The sequence below is a fragment of the Leptopilina boulardi genome, unplaced genomic scaffold (assembly GCF_019393585.1).
Source record: "Leptopilina boulardi isolate dan_hultmark-lab unplaced genomic scaffold, ZJU_Lbou_2.1 LbouV2_266, whole genome shotgun sequence".
Lineage (NCBI taxonomy): Eukaryota > Metazoa > Arthropoda > Insecta > Hymenoptera > Figitidae > Leptopilina > Leptopilina boulardi.
Window position 1 is genome coordinate 4,392,713 of NW_026137825.1, and position 19,831 is coordinate 4,412,543.

General features: G+C 21.5%; 1 protein-coding gene and 1 long non-coding RNA gene across 11 annotated transcripts in view; one reads left to right on the plus strand and one right to left on the minus strand.

Annotated features, from left to right (window-relative positions):
* Positions 1-19,675, plus strand: part of LOC127281217 (uncharacterized) — a 257,929-nt gene extending 238,254 nt beyond the window's left edge. For 7 of the 10 annotated variants that reach the window (XM_051304825.1, XM_051304826.1, XM_051304828.1 and 4 more), the window contains 13 exons: positions 284-376; positions 1,667-1,903; positions 4,489-4,569; positions 5,255-5,392; positions 7,812-8,049; positions 8,440-8,853; positions 8,982-9,319; positions 12,081-12,311; positions 12,607-13,128; positions 13,557-13,739; positions 14,869-14,971; positions 15,633-15,767; positions 16,668-19,675. In XM_051304825.1, coding sequence (XP_051160782.1) covers positions 284-376; positions 1,667-1,903; positions 4,489-4,569; positions 5,255-5,392; positions 7,812-8,049; positions 8,440-8,853; positions 8,982-9,319; positions 12,081-12,311; positions 12,607-13,128; positions 13,557-13,739; positions 14,869-14,971; positions 15,633-15,767; positions 16,668-16,780 — 2,826 coding nt within the window. In that variant the 3' untranslated portion in view covers positions 16,781-19,675. Of the gene's footprint in view, positions 1-283; positions 377-1,666; positions 1,904-4,488; positions 4,570-5,254; positions 5,393-7,811; positions 8,050-8,439; positions 8,854-8,981; positions 9,320-12,080; positions 12,312-12,606; positions 13,129-13,556; positions 13,740-14,868; positions 14,972-15,632; positions 15,768-16,414; positions 16,490-16,667 lie in introns of all 10 variants that reach the window. The other 3 variants (XR_007842936.1, XM_051304822.1, XM_051304829.1) reach the window with 3 other exon arrangements.
* Positions 1-19,831, minus strand: part of LOC127281227 (uncharacterized) — an 88,246-nt gene that overhangs the window by 26,287 nt on the left and 42,128 nt on the right. The window contains exon 2 of the long non-coding RNA XR_007842938.1: positions 11,913-11,951. This is a non-coding gene — a long non-coding RNA (uncharacterized LOC127281227). The remainder of the gene's footprint in view (positions 1-11,912; positions 11,952-19,831) is intronic.

Sequence of the window (19,831 nt, forward strand, 5' to 3'; positions counted from 1 at the left end):
AATAAAAAAAGAAGAAAAACTAATTTTCATTCATGTATTTTTTTAGAAATTGAAATTAAAATCGAAATCGAAATTAAATTTTGAAATTAAAATCGAAATTAAAATTGAAATTGAAAATTAAATTTTGAAATTAAAATCTAAATTAAAATTGAAAATTAAATTTTGAAATTAAAATTGAAACCATTTATCACTGAATTTATTTTTCATGAGATGACATTTTTTGTTTTTCCGAATGAAAGAGTAATATTATAAAAATTAAATATCGTGACTTTTAATCTTTCAGGCCAGATTAGTTGAACTCGATACTCCGAGTCGTCTGGAGAATCTGCAAAAACAGGAGAAGTTGGAGAAACATCTAATGGATCTAGAGAAAGAGGTGAGTTTGTCATTTTCTCCACGAGGATAAATCAGTTTGAAATATTGTTGTAATTACTGGATAGGTTCCAATAAATAAAGACTAGAACTGGCTAAAAATGATTTATGAGTATCGTAGATTGAAAATACTTCTCTGCTCTCTTTGAACCATTTTTCTTATTTATAACTTTTGTCCAATTTTCCCAAAAAAAAAGAAGTGCATTCTATTTTCTCTTGGAAATTTAATTTTACAATTTATTTATAATTTTAATTAATACCAATTTATATAATTTTAATTAATAAAAAAAAATAATTAAAATAAGTAAAAAAATTTTTTTAAAATAGTTTTCTTTTAACAAATAAAATTTAGATTTTTTTTCCTCAAGAAGAGAAAAAAAATAACATTTGGAGAAAGTATTTATTATATTTGCAGGACCATGCGGTCGATTCGCTATTCGCTATCTGGTTTTCTCTTTGAATCTCAGTTTAGTGAACTTCACTGATTAAACTCGATAACGTGAAAGGCGAATTTTGCGAAGTCAAGGGAGCTACATGTCGAAAGCATATTTAATCACGGATATAGTAGAGAGCGAGTCTCAACTTAGCGAGTTAAAAGTTTCAAATGCCCACGGGGAATTCGACCCTTTAAATCAGGAGAGAAACAAAAAAAAGAAAAAAAAAAAAAAAAGTCTGAGAAAATCCTATAACCAGTCACCCAACTTTAAGTTCTAATCATTAAGTGCAATTGGCATGTTCCTGGCACAGTGGAGAGAGAGAGAGAAACAGTTTGAAAAAAAAACGAAAGAACAATATAAAAATGCAATTCTATTTTAATTATATGTAATTATTATGAAGATCTTATTTCCTAGATTTCTCGTTTCTTCACGTCAAAAATTCTAGTTCACTGATCCCCTTCTCTATGTGGATCAAAAATAATTTAATGACATAGTTTTTGCTCTTGGTTTCCCATTCCCTCCTTTTTATAATTACTTTATTTAACTTTTTCTTGAACGTTACATGACATTCCAATTTTTTTTTTTTTACTGTTATAACAATACTCCATTTTTAATAATTAACAAAGTATTTTGAAAATAAAAATTTTGAAATTTCAAATAAAAAAAAATTATTAAAAATTTTTTTTTGAATATTGATATTTAATTTTTTTTACACTTGTAACCATTTTATATAATTAAATTTGACAAAAGTGAAAAAGGAATTGAATTGTAAAAAAATAAATTTTGAATTTAAAATAAAATTATTTTTTGACTTTAAATTCTTGTTTTAATTTTAATTCAATTAATTATGTTTTCAGTATGAAAAGGGGAAACCATTGGAGAATCTGGTGGCCAATATGTTGAAATTAGGATCGCTCTATAATCGAAGTACTGCTAATGGAAGTGTTTCTGGTTCTCGTCATGACCTTCTACAGGAAAACACAAGGGAATATCGAGATCGACTCGAATTTAATCAAAGAGTCGAAGAACAGAGACTTTTGGCCCAGGAGAGAAGAGACTGGGACAGACTCAGTCCTGATCATGGACAACTTCAAGTGAGTAGAGAGAAAGAAAAACATTTTTTTTTTTCATATAAATTATAAATTACAAAATAGGTAGATTCCAAAAAATAATCCAGATAATTTTAAAAAAAAATTACATTGAGAAAAAAAAATTCCACATTTAATTGACAATGTCGAAATTAATTAGAATTAAAAATAAATCGTTAAATTTATTTAGTTAATTTCTAAACGATAAATAAAAAAAATAATTATTATGATTATAATTATATTATTTTCAATAAATTATTTAATTACTAATTTATTATAATTATTATTTTTAAAAAATTATTTATAAATATTAATTGACGACGGTGAAGATTAAGTACTGAAAAAAAAAAAATAATTTTCATTCGAAAAATAAAATTTTTTGCTTACATATTATTTTTATTATCGAGAAACGTTAAAAAAATTAGTATCTATAGAAAAAGTATTATAATAAAAAAAATATATAATTATACGTTATAAAAATTTTTTTCAACAAAAAAATTATAATTTGCATAGAAAATTATTTTTTCTTCTAAATCATTGATTATAAATGTAAATTTCATGATTCATGCACGTAATAATTGTTGAAAAAAGAATTTTTTTTTCTGATTTTCAATAAATTAAATTAAATTGATTAAATTAAATGATTAAATTTCTCAAATGAATCACTTTTAGAATTTTAGTTGATTTTTAATTAACAATTTTAAAAATAATTGAATTTTAGTTGATTTTGAATTGAAATTTTTGAAAATAATTAAATTTTAGTAGATTTTAAATTGAAATTTAAAAAAAAAATTGAATTTCAATTAGAATTTTGGATAATAATTGAACTTTAGTTGATTTGGAATTGACAATTTAAAAAAAAATTGAATTTTAGTCGATTTGGGAATAAAATTTTGGAAAATGATTGAATTTCAATTACAACTTTTTATAACAATTGAATTTTAGTTGATTTTGAATTGAAATTTTTGAAAATAATTGAATATCAATTAAGTAGAATTTTAGACAATAATTGAACTTTAGTTGATTTATAATTGAAAATTTTTAAAATAATTAAATTTCAATCAACATTTTTGAAAATAAATGAATTTTACTTAATTTTGAATTAAAATTTTGGAAAATAATTGATTTTCAATTAGAATTTTGGAGAATAATTAAATTTTAGTAGATTTTGAATTGAAATTTTGGATAATAAATGAATTTTAGTAGATTTTGAATTGAAATAATTGAATTTTAGTCGATTTTAAATTGAAATTTTGGAAAATAATTTAATTTCAATTAGAATTTTGGATAGTAATTAAATTTTAGTAGATTTTAAATTGAAATTTTGGAAAAAAATTCAATATCAATTAGAATTTTGGATAATAATTGAATTTTAGTTCATTTTGAATTGAAATATTTGAATTTTAGTTGATTTTGAATTGAAATTTTTGAAAATAATTAAATTTTAGTCGATTTTAAATTGAAATTTTGGAAAATAATTTAATTTTTGTGGATTTTGAATTAAAATTTTGGAAAATAATTTATTTTCAATTAGAATTTTGGAGAATAATTAAATTTTAGTAGATTTTGAATTGAAATTTTGGATAATAATTGAATTTTAGTAGATTTTGAATTGAAATAATTTAATTTTAGTTGATTTTGAATTGAAATTTTTGAAAATAATTAAATTTTAGTCGATTTTAAATTGAAATTTTGGAAAATAATTTAATTTTTGTTGATTTTGAATTAAAATTTTGGAAAATAATTGATTTTCAATTAGAATTTTGGGGAATAATTAAATTTTAGTAGATTTTGAATTGAAATTTTGGAATATAATTGAATTTAAATTATAATTTTGGATAATAATTGAATTTTAGTTGATTTTGAATTGAAATTTTGGAAAATAATTGAATTTTAGTAGATTTTGAATTGAAATTTTGGAAAATAATTGAATTTTAGTAGATTTTGAATTGAAATTGTGAAAAATAATTGAATTTCAATTTAAATTTCAAAAATTAATTGAATTTTATTTGATTTTGAATTGACAATGAATCACTTTTAATTTTCATTATTATATAATTTTTTACTTCTATAAACAAAAGAAGTTTCAAAAAAGAAATTTTTAAGATAGCATGTTTAGAATAATTTTTTTTGTCTAATATTTCTACTTATGATTACAGTGGAAGTAAAAAAAAAAAACTTTTTCTTAGATAATTTAAAAAATTCTCACTCAATTAATAAAAAAAAATTTTTTTTTGTTATTATTTTCGCGTTGAAATCTAGATTTGGAATATTCAAAATTGCAATATGTGACAAAATTAATTAATTCAAAGAAACAAGAATATTGTAGATGCATCTAATTATATAACAGTGTGCAGAATATAATAAATGAGTAGAACAGAAGCGTTTGTTGGCGTCTGTCGACAAAATGTTTTCGTCGTTGTCGTTGTTTTAACTATATGGAATAACACGACTGAAATGCGACACTTAACTACCTCAGTAGACGATGGTTGAGTGTCAACTAGTGACGATAGAGAGAGAGAGAGAGAGAGAGAGAGAGACTCCAAAAATTTTCTTTACTAAACTAAAAACTCAATTTTTTTTTGTCACAGGCGAAGGTGCATCAACTCTTTAAAACCGACCGGTTACTTCAGGAAGAATCAGCCACAGTTCATAGTCTTCAGCAGGACAAGGTTAGTTCACTTTTTTTTTTTTTTTTTTTTCTCCCTTTTTCTGAAACTCAATCCACTCATCATTCCCGGACTTACGAGCTCGGTTTCAAATCCGGTCAGCAGTTTTTTTTTACCCCTCTCCTCTCCCTCCGTTTCAAAAGACAGATCTCTCTTTATTGCCTTTGATTCATCTCGAGTTACTCTCACGTTGCAACTTTGCGGACATTTTTTTTTCTCTCTTCTAATTTTCTTTACTCACAGTTATATATATATATATATATATATATCCGATATTTTCTTTGCTTCTATAAAAATTATTTCTTTTCCTTCTATTAAAAAAAAAATGATTTCTTTTCCTTTTTGTATAAATGTGATGAAAGACTGTTACTATAACTGTCATCGTAATAAGCGACAATGTGAAAGAGAGAAAGATAATGTAATTATTCTCTTTTCTGATAATTAAAGTGTGAATCGTGGAGAAAATTAAGAAAGAGGAATTTTCTTGGGAGAAAAAAAAATTTCTCCTTTTGTAGAGAAAGATAAGAATTTTTTTTTTAGAAGAAATTTATTTCTCTGAAAAATTAAGAAAAGTTGTTTTTTTTTTTTTCAAAATTTACTATAAATATAAAGTAAATTGATTAATAATTATTTTTTGTTATTTATTTTCTTGGAAATGAAGGTCTAATTTGAAAAATCTCAATTACAGGAAATTTTGCAAAAGGCATTGGAGAGTCTACGGTACAAATTGCAAGGCAACAGAAATAGTCCAGCGGAAGTTGAACACTACCGGCTTTTGGAACGGGAATTAAGCAAAGTGAGAATGCTCCTTGCTCATCATTCAAAGGTATATAGAGTGTAGCTATCTAATTTTCTCCAGAATTTGATTAATACGAAATTCAAACAGAGACGAAAAATCCTTCATATTTAATTTGTATATAATCGAAAATATTATATTTTATTTAAAAAATTAAAAATTTCCATTTTCAAGCCTTGAATCGACTTTAAGGCACAAAAAAAGTTGATTTTTTTATTTTAACAAAATTTAATTAGTTAATAAATATTTTACTATTAATACTTATTAATTCTGTAATGAAAATAATTCTATAAAAATATTATCAAGAAAATTTATTTCTATTTCATAATCGAACTAAAAGACAAAATTTCAAAAATTTATTTACCTAAGTAGGACAAAATTTCTAAAAAAAAAATTCTTAAAGTTCCATTTTTATAATTTCAAAAAAAAAAAAAGAATTCAGGCAATATTTAATTAAGTTTTACAGATTTTTAAATAATAATTTTGGGAGAGTTAAAAGTTGAAATTTTTATAAATAATTGAATTTCAATTTATTAATTTTCAAATAATAATTAAATTTTACAGAATTAAAAATAATAATTTTAGATGACATATTTTTAAAAAGTAATTGAATTTTCAAAAATTTACAATTCAGATTTTTGAAATCACTTGAAGATATTTTTAATTAAAATTTTTTTGATGATTTCACTAAAAAAAATTATTATTAGAAATTGCAGACAAAAATAAAATAATTTGAAAACTTTTTAAGCGAAAAATGATTTCAAATAATTGAATTTGTGCAAATAATTTTAAAATATTTTAAATTGAAATTTTTTTTAGTAATTTTATTCGATTTTTCATTAAATTGTAAACAATTTGTTAAATTTCATAAAATTTTTAATTAAAAAATAATTTTAGATAATTGAATTTGTGAAGAATTTCATTAAAATTATTAAAAAAAATAATTAATTTAGTGAAGAATTTTAGTTAAAAATTTGTTAAATAATTGAAATAAAGAAGATATGAAGAAAATCTGCATTGATAGACAAAAATTGAATTTCCAAAGTTTTTATTTTGAGAAATGCTTTAAAAATAATTGAATTTCAATCAACATTTTTGAAAATAAATGAATTTTAGTTAATTTTGAATTGAAATTTTGAAAAATAATCGAATTTCAATTAAAATTTAAAAAAAAATTTAATTTTAGTCGATTTTAAACTGAAATTTTGGAAAATAATTGAAATTTAGTAAATTTTGAATTAAAATTTTGAAAAATATTTAAAATTCATTTTCAATTTTGGATAATAATTGAATTTTAGTTGATTTTCAATTGAAATTTTTAAATATAATTAAATTTTAGTCGATTTTAAATTGAAATTTTAAAAATTATTGAATTTCAATCAACATTTTTAAAAATAAATGAATTTTAGTTAATTTTGAATTAAAATTTTGAAAAATAATCGAATTTTAATTAAAATTTTTGAAAATAATTTAATTTTAGTTGATTTTGAATTGACAATGTTAAAAATAATTTTATTTTAGTAGATTTTGAATTGAAATTTTGGAAAATAATTTAATTTCAATTAGAATTTTGGATAATAATTGAATTTTAGTCGATTTTGAATTGAAATTTTGAAAAATTATTGAATATCAATTACAATTTTTGAAAATAATTTAATTTTAGTTGATTTTGAACTGACAATTTTAAAAATAATTGAATATTAGTTGATTTTGAATTAAAATTTTGAAAAATAATTTATTTTAAATTAGAATTTTGGATAATAATTGAATTTGAGTCGATTTTGAATTGAAATTTTGGAATATAATTGAATTTTAGTAGATTTTGAATTTAAATTTTGGAATATAATTGAATTTTAGTTGATTTTGAATTTAAATTTTGAAAAATATTTGAATTTCAATTACAATTTTGGATAATAATTGAATTTTCGAAGAATATTATAAAAATCGTTAAAAATAATTTAATTTAATTTTTGCAAATAATGAAATTATAAGTGATTTTGAATGATTAATTTTTGGTAATTTTATTTGCTAATTTTTTTTTAAATTTTAAACAATTATTAAATCATAAAAATTTTAATTGAAAAATAGTTTAAGATAATTGAATTTGTGTAGAATTTCATTAAAAAATTATTAAAAATAATTAATTTAGTGAAGAATTTGAGTTAAAAATTTATTAAATTATTGAAATAAAGTAGATTTGAAGACGATCTGCACTGTGTACTAAAAAGATGTATTTTGTTTAAATTTTTTTTTTTAAATGTAAAAAAAAGTCGTATTTAAAAAAAAAGTCGGAAAAAGTCGGAAAAAATCCAAGGCCTGCATTTGAGAAAAAATACTAAATTGATATTATCAATTAAGTATTTTAAAAAATTTAATTTAAAATATTTTGAAAAATAAAAATAAATATAAAAAGTAGTTTTGATTAAATTAAATGAAAATTATTAAATAGAAACTAGAGGAGACAGTTGCGGAGAATGATCGACTTGAACAAGATCTTGTTGTATTGAGACAAAAGCTTCAGCCCTCGAGAAGATACGTGGGAAGCATGATTCGAGATTCGACAGGAACCACTGCTGCATGGGAAGCGGAATTAGCTCAGCAACATGTGAGCGATCTCAAGAGACAGAGGCAGGAACTAAGCAACCAAATTCGACAGCTCAAGGAGCAAATTAGGCCGCAGACATCTAGTTAGTATTAATTAACATTCTACTCTCCTTTGATTAAATTATTCCCTTAGATTTATAATAACACGTCTGCTGTCAAATTTAACTTAATTAAATACAAATTAATTATTCCAATATAACACATATCGATTCAAATTTCATTAATTTTCATAAATTACCAATTTTCAAATTAATTATTTATTTAAATTATTTATAATTATTATATTATTCATATTTTTTATTTTAATTATTTATATTATTTTATATTAATTATTCATAATAATTAATTTATATAATAATAATTTTAATAATTTAAAATTGCTTTTGTGAAATATATTCAATTTTTTGGAAAAAAAAAAATTTTCCCTCGATAAAATAATGAATTTTATTTAATTAGAAATTTTAATTTTTCAGCAACACCTCAAGTTCATCACTCAAAAAAACGTGCACCTTGCTCATGGTTAGAGACGGATTTAGATTCGGGAATAACTCGCGATCATGGATTAAATCATTCGCCATCGAGTCCATCGAGTTCGTCATCGCCACACGGTAGACAAATTGAAAGTCCACCACAATATATTTCACAATCTTCACCGCCCTATAAAGAGCCATTGTCATCCTATAAGGAAAATTCTTATCGTTATTCACCGCCTCGTCAAAATCAACAACACTCGCCACAAAATCATATCACCGCTTTATCACCACAATTACGTGAACAAATTCAACAACATCAACTCAAACAACAACTGCTCAAAGATCAAATTCAAGGGAAAAGCAGTCCAATACAAAATAATATTCCTCTTTATGTTAATACCGAGGCTAGAAAAGGTTTGTTATTTTATTTATTCAGTTGTTTTTTTTTTTTTTTCTTTTTTTGAAAAAATATTTTTTTTATTTCTTTTTCGAATTATTAATTTTTTTTTTGTGTGAAAATTCTATTTTTCTATTTTTTACAGAGGGGAATAATAAACATTACGATAGTCCGACGAATAATGAGGCGATTCATCCACCTGAATATATACCGCCGCCGCCACCACCACCGCCAAATGACGATAGTTTGTTAATTAATGGAAATTACGGACAGGATGATAATAAATTCGCTGGATTGATACACGGTAGAGAGAAGCAGGAAATTAAAACTGTGAGGATAGTAAAAAGAGAATCGGAAAGACGACAAAGGGATCGTGGCGATAGAACGGGAGGTCTTGGAATTCCCCTGACAAATGGTTTAGCTGCTCCTGGCGGTGCAAAGAGACTCGGCGAAGACGAATTCGGAGGCTCTCAGCATTTTGAGGCAAGAAACATTCATTTTTTTTATAAAAATTTTTTTTTTTTTAATTCTAGAAACTTTATTCAAGTTTTTAGATATTTAAAAAAAAAATAGAAAAACCTTCTAGAAATTTAATGGAAAAATCCGGATATTTTATAAGACCTAGAAATTGTATGAAAATATCTGGAAACTTAATGGAAATATCTAGAAATTTTTTGAACTTTCTATAGAATTTTATTAAATTTTTTTGAAACTATTTTGGAAATATTTAGAAATTTTTTTGCATTTTCTATAGAATTTTATTAAATTTTTTGGAAACTATTTTGGAAATATCTGAAAATTTTCCAAAACTTTATCGAACTTTTTGAAATATAAAAATATTTATGGAAATATTTTGAAAACTTTATGGAAATATTTAGAAATTTTTTTGCATTTTCTATAGAATTTTATTAAATTTTTTGGAAACTATTTTGGAAATATCTGAAAATTTTCCAAAACTTTATCGAACTTTTTGAAATATAAAAATATTTATGGAAATATTTTGGAAACTTTATGGAAATATTTAGAAATTTTTTTGAATTTTTTAGAATATTTTTAAACATTTTAAAAACTAATAGAACTATCTATTTTTATGAAATCTTTTTTGAAAATTTTATAGAAATTTCTGGAAACTTCATGGAAATATCTAGATTTTTTTTCAACTTTCTATAGAATTTTCTTAAACATTTTAGAAATTACTAAAACTTTCTAAAAAAAAAATTTTAATGAAAACATTTTGGAAACTTTATGGGAAATATCTAAAAAAATTTACGGAACCTTCTAAATTTCATACACTGAAAGAAAAAAAAATTTATTTCATTCAAATACACTCGATTACTTGACTATTATCAATTAAATTATTTACTTGAACGAAATAATTTTTATTTGAATTAAATAAATTGTATTTGAATCAATAATTTCTGTATTTGAAATAAATGCAATTTAATTGATTCAAATAATAATTATTTGAAATAAATATTTATTTGATAATAGTCAAGTAATCGAGTATTTGAGAATCAAATAAAATTTTTTTTTTCAGTGTAAGAACTAAACTTTTTATACTTTCTAAAAATTTTATTAAAAAATTTTTTTAAACTTTATGGAAATATCTCTGGAATTTTCATGGAAATATCCAAAAATTTTCCAATAACTTTTAGAAACATTATTAAATGAACTTTTTAGAAATTTTTGAAACCTTCTTGAAATTTTTTGAATTCATTTTGGAAATTTCATATGGAAATATTTTTAAAACTTTACAATATTTTTTAGAAACTTAATTGAATTTTTACAAAAAAAATTTACGCTTACCTTCTAAAAAATTTCATGAAAAATTCTATGGAATTTATTTTCGTTTGAAAAATTAAAAAATAATAAATAAAAAATTAAAGTACACAATTTTTTTTTAATAAAATCTTTTTATAGATTCCGAAAAATTAGTAAATAAAAGAGGAAATTTGTAAAATAATTTAAAACAATTTACAAGTTTGAAAAAAAATAATTATTTTTAAAAGCATTAAATGAGCCAAAAAATTTTTAATCGGAAACATTTTTTCAAAGCCAAATATTTAATTTAAAAAAATATCAAATTTATATTACTTCTAAAAATTATATTTTATTCTTGAACTTGTAAATTATTTAATAAATTTCCTCTTCTTTCTATATTTACTTCTTTATCAATATTTTTAATTATTTTTTATTTTTAAAACTTATTTTTTCAGATAATTTTTAATTTTCGAAATAATTTTCCAGAAAAAAAAAAGAAATTGTTTTAAGACAACATTTCTTGTCAAATAATAATAATTATTTAACATTTTGTGTTTTTTTTTTTTTTTTTTTTTTTAAATAAGTCAACAATTGTAATATTTTTACAATTTTTATGAAAATTAATTTTTCTCTTATAAAGATTTTTTACAATTCTACTCGTAAAAAATTCCATTTATTTTGATTTTGTGTAAATAATATTTGGTTTCAAAAAATAACAAAAAACAAAATTTTTGTTTGACTAACAACTATTGAACAAAAAAATATTGTTAACAAAAATTCAAACAACAACATAATATTTTAAAGAATCTTTCAAAAAGTAAAAAATAAGCTGTTTGTAAAAATTGGATAAAAATTACAATTTCGTTTACTGACTTTACAGAAAAACTACAAAATTTTAAATAACTATTATTTAACGACAAATTTATGAATCAAATATATTTTTTTAATGAAAATAATATAAATATATTTTTTTAAATTGAAGAACCAAATTTTCGAAAATTTGATAAAAATTTAATTATATTTGTTTAATTTTAATTAATAACGTTAATTTTAATTAAAATCAATTTAATTCAACTTAATTTGAAAAAATTTGTTTAATTTACATTAATTGAAAAAGAGAAATATTCCATTTTCCCACGCTGGATTCATATTTTTTTTTTAATTAGATTTTATCGCCTGAGTCAGTCGGCAGAAATTATATTTTATTAAAAAAAAAAAAAAAAAAAAATTGATTCAATTATAAAAAATAATAAACTTGAAATTAGAAAATTTAAAAAAAAATGGAAGCAAATTTAATAAAAAAAAATCTACTTACATATTTGCAGCATTGATATTTCCAAAATATTTCCACTTTCTGTAACAAAATAAAATTTAAATAATTAGAAGAAAAGAAATTTCAATTTACTGAACACAAAAAATATATAGAATATAATAAATTATTATTGAAACTAAGGGATTTATGTTTTTTTTTTCTCCTTTTCAGAAGGCACAACTTGGAAAAGTAGTCGAAGAGTCGCCAATATCTCATGCTCAAAGTACAGTTCAGTTATCTGAAATTGATGATGTTCAATTCCAGAGAAGCATGTCTTTACCCAGAGGATTTGGAGGCCAGCGACCGCATCCAGCGGTGCATCAAGCTCCTGTTCTCCCGCCTCCGAGAAGTGACAGTATGAACGCCTTAAAAAATATGATAGCACGACGCCACCGTGTCAGGGTAAGTTTCTAAATTCAATTTCAGAAAAACCTCATTTCCATCCTATCGGTATTAAAATTTCTCCATCCAAAATAAAAATTTTCAATTTATTTTTTAATTTTTTTTATTTTGGAATTTTTCAATTTTAATTTTTCTATTTTGTAATAAATTTTAATTTTTTTATTTTTGTAATAAATTTTAATTTTTTTGATTTTTTTTTCAATTTGGTTTGAAAATTATTATTTTTTTTTTCATTTAGTTTAGTATTCCCCATCATTTTTTTTTTGTGTTTCATTTCATTTCATCGACCCTGTAGTTTGAGAATCAGGATGGAAGTTCCGACAGCACACTTTCGCCGTATACGGATAGTCCCTCATCAAGTTCTTACGTTCCAATGAGTTCGCCGAACTATTCGACAAGTCCGCCTTACAGTCCAAGTCAGCAGAATTATCAGGTTCAGTCAATAAGGAGTCAGCAACAGCAGCAACCGGTGCAGTATTATTCTCAATATGGATCGACACCATCGATCAGAGCAACTGAGAGTCTCGGGGGAATTTTGAATTCTGGACCAATGTCACCGACAATTATTCCAAGTGTCCATGAAAGGCTATTTGGCTCAGCGGCAAGTCTCAATGGTATTGGCGAGACATCATCACCGCCACCACCTCAATTGTCACCTGTTTTTAAAAGTGAAGCAGCTAAACAAATAATTAAGGAAATGACGGAGAAAAAAATTGATACACCCAAAAGACGATTAGTACCAAAGGAAAAACGAAGACATTACACTGTGTCGAGTAGTAAACCCATTTTTGATTTGGAAGACACAATTACGAAAATGGTAGCTTTCATTATTTTCATTATTTGGTTTTTTTTTTAGTTTAAAATACACGAAATTTAAAATTTAAATTAAATTTAATTTTAAATTTCATGTAAATTTAAATTAAATTTAATTAAATTTAAATTTTATTTAAAAAATTTTTTTATCATCAAAATTATTCATGATTATTTTTACATGCTTAATTTTTTATCTGTAATTTTGTTTAATTATTTATATTTATTATTTCTAATATTTTATTTATTATTTCTAATTTTTTATTTATTAGTTAAATATTTATTTTTTTAAAATTAATTTTATCTCCCCTGCGGAAAAAAAATAGAAAATATTTCCTTAGGAAAAGAAAATTGTTTTAGGAAAATTTTCTGTCTGAGAAAAATTATTATTTATTATTATTATTATTATTATTTATTTTATTTTTTTTTTTGCAGGGAATGGGTAGAGCAAGGGACGATTTGGATATGGAACGAGCATTGAGGCCGAGAATAAATGCTCCGGACGTTGTGAGATCGACATTAAGCCAAAAAGAATTAAAATATAATGAAAGTACAATTGATCAACTCTTAGGAACGCCAAATAAAATTGTTATTCCCGAACGTTATATTCCCGAAAAGGTAATATTTGCAAAAAAAAATTTTTCTAAATATTTTCTTTCGAATTTTTTTAAAATTATAAAACAAAAAATAAATTTCGCCATTTTTTGTAGGAAAAAAAAAAAATTTATTATTAAAAAAGAAAAATGTTTGATTTCCTTTTTTGATAAACAAAATTTATTGTTATAGTAAAAACTAATTTTTTATAATGTTTTTTCGAATAGAAATTTCGAAATTTTGTTAGAATATTAATAAAATTTTTAAAAGTTACTTTCAACTTTTTTTTGTTACATAGTACATAAAAATTAATTTTTTAATATTCTTCCGAAAGAAATTGTAAATTAAAAAAGAAAAAATTTATTTCGACTTTTTTTTGTTGAAAAAAATTTATTGTCACATTAAAAACTAATTTTTTATAATGTTTTTACGAATAGAAATTTCGAAATTTTGTTAGAATATTAAAAATTTGAAAAAGTTAATTTCAACTTTTTTTTTCTTGAAAATAATTTATTGTCACATAGTAAATAAAAATTTATTCATACAAAAGAAATTAAAATTTTTTTAAAAATTTCTTTCGAAAAAAAAATTGCAAATTAAAAAAGAAAAAAATTGAATTCCTTTTTTAATAAACAGAATTTATTGTTATAGTAAAAAGGAATTTTTTAATATTCTTCCGAAAGAAATTGCAAATTAAAAAAGAAAAAATTGATTTCGACTTTTTTTTGTTGAAAAAAAATTTATTAATTATTATTAAAAATTTATAGTAAATAAAAATTTATTTTTTAATATTCATAGGAAAGAAAATAAAATTTTTTTAAAAATTAAAAAAAATTAATTTTGTCTTTTTTTGTTGAAGAAAATTCATTGTCACAATAAAAAGTAGTTTTTTAATTTTCTTCCGAAAGAAATTACAAATTTTTTTTTAGAAAAAAAAATATTAATTTCAACTTTTTTTTGTTGATGAAAATTTATTGTCGTTATAGTAAAAGTTAATTTTCAAATTTTCTTTCAAAAAAATATATTTTCGTTAACATTAAAAAAAATCAATTTCGACTTTTTTTTTGTTGCAAAAAAAATTGTATATAATAATTATTATTTTTCTTTTTATTTATTTAAGAAAAAAAAAATATATCGAAAATATTTTTTTCAGACGCCAGAATTGACGGCCGAAGAAAGGGAACAACGTCTAAAGAAAGTGGAATCTATCAGAAAAATGCTTTCAGAAACTGTAGTCACAGCATCCGAAGGAGGAGGTTTGTTTCTAATTTAATTAAAATTTTATTATTTTTTTTTACAATTTTTCTCTTTAAAAAACAATTTAATTTCATGTAATATTGTTATTTCATTAAAATTTTAATTTCATTAATATTTTTATTTCATTAAAATTTTAATTTCATTAATATTTTTATTTTCTTAAAATTTTAATTTAATTTTTTTTTTAATTTCATAAAAATTTGAAATTTCCAAAAATTGTTATATTTGTTTAAACTTTAAAGGGCAAAATTTCAATTCAACAAAATTAATATTATTTAGAGGTGTATAAATTTTATTCTTGACAATCATTTAATATTTAAAATTATAATATAATTATTGGAAAATAATAAAAAAATTTCTTAATAATTTTTAAAGAAAAACTCGAAATTCTCGAAAAATTAAAATTTCCATGACTTTTGAAAAAATTAAAATTTTTCTAAATTCATAATTAAAAAATTCATATAGAAATAAAATTTATAAAATGGTAAAAAATAATTTTTGTTTAATTTTAACAATAATTTTCGATTCTATAAATAATGACAGAAAAAAAATTACACCTCTAACTAAATTTTGATAAATTCAAATTTGATCGCATTTTAATTTTATCAAAATTTTTGAATTTTTATTAATTTTTTTTGCTTTGGCTTTTTTTTTGCATAGAAGATGAGAAAAGTCCCGAGAAATCAGGAACATTGAAGCAAAAAGTCGAGGAGGAAAAAAGACAACGTGAACATATTCTTCAGCTCAATCAAATATTAGCGAAACAAGTGATGGAAAAAAGTAAAATGGTAGCTGGTATGTAAAAAGAAAATCGAAATAATATTACAGAAAAAAAAGTATTATTTGCATGGCCTAGTGTTATTAGTCTAGCAGTGTGACGCATGTTCGTTTCATTTTTTTTCAATCGAGTGTTTATTATTATTATTACTATTATTTATCGTATATTTTATTATTTAAATTATTTATTATTTGACATATAGTCTCACTTGAAAAAAAAAAATCGTTGCATTGTCATACTCTCGAGGTTCACACTTCTGGAATATATCATTTAGTGCCATTCTCATTCCGGAATTCTGAGTTCAAAAAATTTTTTATTCCCCTCTCTTCGATTTCACATTTTTTTTTATATAAACAAAATAGTTCTGAATGTTATTTAAGAATAAAATAAATTATTCATCTAAAATTATAAAAATTCGACAATTCTCTATTGTGACTATTTGAAAATTTAAATTGGAAAATTTCGTGTAAAATTTGATTATAAAATTTTAAATTCAGGATATTTGAATTCTTTATAAGTTTGAGATACTTTTAGTAAATGAAAGTCATGAGAGAAGGGAATAAAAATTTTCTTATTGTGGATTGAATAAAAAATTAGAATTGAAAATGAACTTAGAATTTCGTAGATTGTAGAATGTTGTTTGGACCGTTTGTGCTGTGTGTAGGTAACCTGCCACACTGAACTGAAAAATGCTTCCATTCCATGTAGGACTCTCGCACATCACATTACCGTTTGTCAGGTTTGTTTCCATTTTTTTTTCTTTTCCTTTTATTCAATTTTTTTTATTATTTTTCTCATTTTCTTTTTTTTTGCGTTTTATGTCGGCTAATTGTCCGTGTCGCAATTCGTTATAAAAAAAATTTTATTTCTGCAAAAAAAAATTTACGATAATATATTGTTTTTTTCTTTTCAAACAGTAAAGGCCCTGGCGACTCTTCCTCTGGATCAAAATCCACGATTCGATGATGATGATCTGTCGCCATTAACACCTTTACCTCTTTATCAACAAAGGGAGAATTTTTATTCATAGAATAAAGGGGAAAAAAAACAAATTTTTTAGTAAACTGCCAAATTAAGAAGAAAGTATATAAAAAAAATTCTAAATGAAATATTTTGGCTTTATTAAAAATGCAGATCACAAATTTTCATCGTACACTCGAAAAATTCGTATTTTTCTCTCTTTAGAAAAAAAAGAGAGAGAGAGAGACTAAAATTTCAAGTAAAGTTAACTTATAATAATTAAAAAAAGGTAATTAATTAAAGTTTATCGCATTAACAGCTGAAGTTTTAACCAAAGCCGGATTGCGAGAAGTATGAATGAGTAAAAAATAGAAAAAATAGAATTTTAGCATGAGTGAGAAATTAGGTATCTATAATCTCAGATACATTTAACAAATACATAATAATCAAATTTTATTATTGAGAAAAACCAGTGCCAAAACTCGTTCGTTATTCTCTGACGAGCAAAATAAAAAATAGGTGTCAATTACATAAAATTAGAATTTGAAAATGTTTCTTAAAATCTATTAATTATTAATTATTAATTATTAATTATTAATTATTAATTATTAATTATTAATTATTAATAATTATTTTAATTATAATATAATTAATAAAAAATTATATTTATATTAAACTTTCAGGGTAAGAAAAAGCGAATGACTTTGGATTTTGATTCTAAATTTTTTCGTGATAAAAAAAGGTTTTTTTTTTGTCTCCAAGAGACTGAAATTAAAAATTATTTAGGAATATTTTCTGAAAATATATTTTTTTTCGGAAATCTAAGGTCAATCGATTTTTCCGAAATCTTTTTCTATATAAAATATAGAATTATAACTTTTTTACCTCGTGTGTATAAGTCTATAATAAAAATTTACATCAATAATTTTGCACTTTTAGAAATCTCGAGATTCTTTGGAAAAGAAATTTTTTTTTTCCCCTAAATATTTTTGTAATAAACAAAATAGAGAAAAAAAAAGAATTAAATTTGTAATTTTTTATTAAGTGTAAAAAATTTTTTTTGTTTAAAAGTGAATTTTAATTAAAAAATTTTTTTTTCCAAAGTAAACTCTTGATAGTTTTTTTTTTTTTTTTTTCTAGTAAATGTTTCTACGTTCTATTTTTCACGCTTTCTTTACATATTTTTGCCCCATTGGCTATCAAATGTCAATGACTTCGGTACAGCTTTAAAGAAAGACAAGCCCATAGCAGAGTGATAATCGAATAAAATACTGTTAATGTAAGCTAGTAGATATTTTTTAATAAGTAAAATTGAAAAACAAAAAAATGAATTTTACCGAGTGTACGATGAATTTTTTTTTTATTTCTAAAAAAATTTTTTGTTTGAAACAAATTTGAAAAATTATTTTGAAAATTTGTGATCACAATATTTAATATTGTTTTCTACATTTTTGACAATAACGAAATCCCTTTTGTTTTTATATATATTTAATTTTGTATAGTAATGAATTTTTTCTTTCAATTTCTTTTTTTTCAATGGCAAATGAAAATTTTTCCCTTTCAATTTTAATATTATAATTATATTATAATTTATAATTGAAAAAAATCGAAGTAAAAATTCTAATAATGAAAAATTATTTTCATTTGCTGCTGGAAAAAATTTTTTATTTTCTGTATGAAAAAAAAAAAAAAAAAAAAAACATTTCTCATAGAAATAGAAAAATTATAATGGTAGCTCTTCCACAATTTTAAAGCACATTGTAAATATCAATTTAATTTAAAAATTTTAGATAATCATTAAATAGGTATACTGATATTTTAAGTAAAATTATAAATCGTCAAATATATAGGAAAAATACCAAGTTCAGTTTCATATGTAAATGTAAAAATTGACACAATTTCCAGTGAGGTAAAATGGACGGACTTATTGCAAAAAAAAAAAGTAAAACAATTTTCGCTTATTGTATAAATAATTATTATATCGAGATAAACGTATATATATATATATAATAATTGAACGATAATCATGTCTCGATAGGAATTTTTCCTAAAATTTATTTCTAGAAACTTTTTTTTTCTTTGTAAAAAATATATTTGCAAAAATTAATTTAAAAAAAAAAAATAATTTTAGTTTTTTAGGCAAAAATAATGTAAATTTTTTTAAAAATACTTTCTTATTATTATAATAATAATTGTTTTTTCCTTTAGTAATATTTATTAGTAAATTAGTATTTTCTTAATAGTAGAATAATTTTTGGCAGCTAAAAAAGAAAAATTACACGATGCATAATAAATAAAATCTAGAAGCTCAATTATGTTTTTAAAAATTATACGCAGTCTTTTCAAAATTTTATTTTTTTATTCGCTTAGAAAAAAATTTCAAATAAATTAAATTTTAATTCTAAAATCAATTTTTTTTTTAAGATTTTTAAAATTACTTTTCCACAAATAAATTACATTTACATTTAAATTACATTTTTTAGTTATTTTTTAATTATATCTTAAAATTTAATTTTAAATAAATTTTAATTTTTATGTGTAATAAAAAAAAATTTTGCTGATATTTAAATATTTTTGAAAATTTCTCAAATTTTTTCTCTTCTTTATAAAAAAAAAATATATTTACAAATTGAATGGACTGCGAATAAATCTGTTGATTATTGAATAGTTGTACACATAATATCGTCATTATATAAATATAATAGATTATAAATAGGCGAACGAATGATAAAAATTATGTACGAAATTATGTTTATATATAAATATATATTACTTATAAATATATAAATAATGAATTTAGAATTTAAGATCGTTTTGAAAAATAAGTATATATATATATACATATATATATATATATTGGAGAGGGAGTGTTTTGTTGATCGCGAATTATGCAAAATCCAAACGTATATTATATAATTTAATGTTACTACTGTTTCATGAGAAATAAAACACAAACTGGTTTTTATGTCCGTCAAATTTTTTTCCACCCCTTATAAAAAAAAAAATAATTTCTCAATTATTATTATTAAAATTATATATTACTAATTATTATTAGAAAATTATATTATTAATTAATTTCAATAATAATTCGATTTATTAATTCATAATAAAATATGAAAAA